The sequence below is a fragment of the Lactuca saligna genome, chromosome 7, assembly GCF_052625555.1.
Source record: "Lactuca saligna cultivar CGN05327 chromosome 7, ASM5262555v1, whole genome shotgun sequence".
NCBI lineage: Eukaryota > Viridiplantae > Streptophyta > Magnoliopsida > Asterales > Asteraceae > Lactuca > Lactuca saligna.
This window is the reverse complement of record NC_136423.1, coordinates 34703995-34707539: the sequence shown is the minus strand read 5'-3', so window position 1 is coordinate 34707539 and position 3545 is coordinate 34703995. Positions and strand designations below refer to the sequence as shown.

Genomic DNA, 3545 nt, shown 5'->3' with positions numbered 1-3545 from the left:
TTACTCAAGGAAAATCCAATCAAAATGGTAACTTCGAGTTTAGACAATAGAATGGATTGATGTTCTTAACTAAATTTGTGTAAGGGTTTGTTATTGGATTATTAGAGATTGGATCTTTAAAAAATTATTGACTATAAACATCATATATTGTATATTGTATAGGGTCAAAGTTGAAATAAAAACTCAAATATAAGTGAGAACCAACAAACTTTTTTCCTTGATAAAAATTTTCAATCAAAACATAAGCAACTAACATAACATTTTTTTTTATTTATTCTAATAAGAATCATTGATTATTTCAATATGATGCTTTAAGATCTTTTTCAAGCGTAGATTGAAAGAATCAATGAATATTGTCCACAATCAACATACACATGAACAAAATGGAATTTATATACAACACAAAGATGGTTCTAAAGACTTTATATACTCATTCATATGTTAAACAAAGATGATTTTATTGATGTAATCTTTTCATGAATTTGATAAAGTTGATAATTTTCTTCACACGGATTCTAATCTTTGATAACAATCCATTTGGATATGATCACATGATATAGTTTAAGATAACTCAAATCAAAACGAGTCATGTTTCCATTCTAATCTGTAATAATCACATATTCAATATTAAATTCAATGATTTCTAAGTTAACTAAAAAGCATAGAGAAGATGAAGCTTCAATCATGGAAAAAGTTTCACTTATTTGTCAGCTAAGAATCTTAAAAAGCCCTTCCACTAGATTTCTCATCAACCCCTCTTTTTCTCCTTTTTCCCTCTTTCTATAAAGATACGTAAAAACCCTACATGAAGTAAGTTTTATGATCATTTGTTTATAAGGCAGACTTTTATAAAAACCTATTAGGCTATACTAATTACAAATCAATAAATAAAAACCTATTACGATTTTTACAACACTGTCAACGAATAAAGCACACAAAGTTTTTTAAAACTCTTCAATTAAAATCGCACACAACAATATAAACAAATATCATGCAACACTTCGCACAATAATAAATAGCTCATAAACCAAAACCAAAACCATAATGCGATAAATCCAAAAATGCATTACAATTATACATACAATAAACCATCTCTATTTACTTCTCCCTCTTGCTTCCAAAAACCTCATTCAGAGTACTGAATATGTTGCTCATAAAAGTTGATCAACTGTCATATATATAAAAAAACATAACTCTTTTAAATAATAATAAAAAAAAAATATTTAATATATTAGTTGAAGAGGGTTACCAGTAGAGGATAGTTAGCCTTAAGATATCTGTTATCTACCATCACTTCTTTTCCATCCGACCTTATAATCAACAAACATGTAATCTCATTATAAAATATCAAATATATTTTTTATATTAATTATGAAATAATAATTTTTACAAGCAATAAAATAAAGATATGAACTAACCTCAAGACAGAAAAAGTGACCAAAATCTCATGCATATCATTGAGTGTGGATTTTGAATACTCAACAGGTTTGATAATCTTGGTAATACCATAAATGCTTCTAGAAGTATCTCCCACTTGGTCAAACCTCTGAACCCCATTGTCAACAACCATTCTCACTTGGTCAAAGTTCTGAACACCATGGTCAACGACCACACCATTTGTGTTGCTTACTCTTTCAATCACATCATCTCCACCATTACTACTCACAAAGTTCAAATCTTGCTTAAATCGTTTCACAGCACCAGTCTTCCTCCTCTTAGCTCCAACTGATTTTAAACCGTTTACATTTTGGACATGATTTGACGAACTTACCCCTGCCACTTCACCAGATCGATCTTGTTGAATTTCTAAAGAAAACTCATTTTCCTTTTCTTTATCGGTTGATGATGGAGGTTTTAACTCATTTGCCTCTTTCTTTTCTCCAATTTGATGTTCAACCAATGAAGATTCATTATCGTTCAAATGGTTTGTTGTGTTGACATTGCTTTCTGCATATGTGGGATCATTGTTGGAAGGCTGTGATAAAGATTCTTGGATTATTTTGACCTTTGTAGAAGGAATTTCATAGGTGTCAGAAGGGGAATCTTCTTGTTGTTGTTGTTGTTGTTGTTGCTTCTTTTTCTTCTTTTTTGGTTGTGGTGGAAGAGCAACTGCAGTTTTGCGTTTATGTTTCTTGCCCCACCTCTGTTTTCCTGACCTCAATCTTTGAATGATAAAAAAAAAAAAAAAAAGACTTGTAAATGTTGATTGCTATAGAATTTCGTTCATTGTTATTTAGGGTTTGTTTGGGATCCCAAAGTATCCCCCTTTTATATAATCAAACACAAAAAGCACATACTATAAAAGGAAAACCTCTCTTCGAATGCATCGATGACATCCGAACATGACAGAAGATTCTCAAAGGGTTCCCAAGTGTTAGCTGCTTCTGGCCATCCACGCCTTCAAAGAAAAAGTTCAGAATAAGAATGGAAGTTTATGATCAAATCTAAGTTAACATTTTGCAAGATTTCCAATTTACAGGTTATAACTTGTATATGAATCGCTACTTAGATGATTAGGGCACTCACCATTTGATGAGATACTGTACTTTACCCTTTCTCCCCCAAGCAAAGATTCACAAAGCAAGTCATTCGATGTGAATTCACAGACACAGAAAAAGTCAGAGAAATGTAGACATATATAGAGATAGAAGTCGAATGAAAGTAATACAACACACGAAGGAAAAACAATAAACCTTGCGACTTCTTTTCTTTCGTACGGATTCGATCTCGTAGAAACCCTCGGCTAGCTTAGGACGCTCGTCCGCATCCTCGCCTTCACCTCCCTCTCCTTCGTTTTCGTGGTCACCGTACTGATCGTCATACTCCTCGTCATATTCATCCTCTTCTTCGTCTTCATACTTGTCGCCGCCGTCATTCATCGGCAACAGCTGCTGTTGTTGTTCACCGTTCTGATTGAAGTACTCCGACTTATCGTTCCCGGGAGAAGCGAGATCGTTGTGGACCCGAGGTGGTGGTGGGTCGGAGCTGATGCTCTTCCTTTTAACTCCGCCTTTCATCGGTCGATTTGGAGGTCGTGATCGGTGGATGAGGGTAGTTTACTTCCAACAGAAGCGATGCAATTTTCCCTTTCGTCCGTTCTTCGATGCGATTTTCCCCTTGAGTCCGTTTTTCGATCCTGTGGTATTCGTTCTCAGTTTCCGATTCTGGGCTCTGAAAACCTAAAACCTGTATCATGAGTTTTCTGTAAGGATAGATTAAAGGGTTAATCACAAAAATAAATACCACCAAGTTCAAAATTAAGGGCGGACATTATAATTAAAAAAATCAAACTATAGCCTATAACTAAATTATTATTGAAATTTTTTTAAAAAATGGTGTGATTTTTTATTTGGATAATGACTTAAAAGGGTAATATATTATTTGATTTGTACATATTTAGTCATTGATTTTTATGTTCGATTCTTGAAGAGCAAACTTAATTTCAAGAAAGGAAATCGAAGATTTCTGAGTGTGGGTTCATGTTTATATTTTTTTTAAGTGCTTGTTCGTGTTCATCTTTTTTTGTGTTCGTGTTTATCTATTTA

At 33.2% G+C, this 3545-nt stretch overlaps 1 protein-coding gene across 1 annotated transcript; it reads right to left on the bottom strand.

Annotated features, from left to right (window-relative positions):
* Window positions 1-926: 926 nt before the first annotated feature.
* On the bottom strand, window positions 927-3195 carry LOC145005134 (chromo domain protein LHP1-like). Its single transcript, XM_078964186.1, has 6 exons — window positions 2694-3195; window positions 2527-2552; window positions 2312-2398; window positions 1419-2162; window positions 1250-1310; window positions 927-1168 (listed from the first exon to the last, which is right to left on the bottom strand). The coding sequence occupies exons 1-6, from the start codon at window positions 3015-3017 to the stop codon at window positions 1127-1129; spliced, it is 1284 nt and encodes a 427-aa protein (XP_078820312.1). The 5' UTR covers window positions 3018-3195; the 3' UTR covers window positions 927-1126.
* Between the last annotated feature and the right edge of the window lie 350 nt (window positions 3196-3545).

Bases quoted from the DNA above. Each gene is read 5' to 3' on its own strand.
- LOC145005134 (XM_078964186.1), bottom strand. From the start codon at position 3,017: ATGAAAGGCGGAGTTAAAAGGAAGAGCATCAGCTCCGACCCACCACCA. The intron at 2,553-2,693 runs GTTTATTGTTTT...TGGGGGAGAAAG, and splicing joins GAAAGAAAAGAAGTCGCAAG to GGTAAAGTACAGTATCTCAT. The intron at 2,399-2,526 runs GTGAGTGCCCTA...TTTTCTTTGAAG, and splicing joins GTACAGTATCTCATCAAATG to GCGTGGATGGCCAGAAGCAG.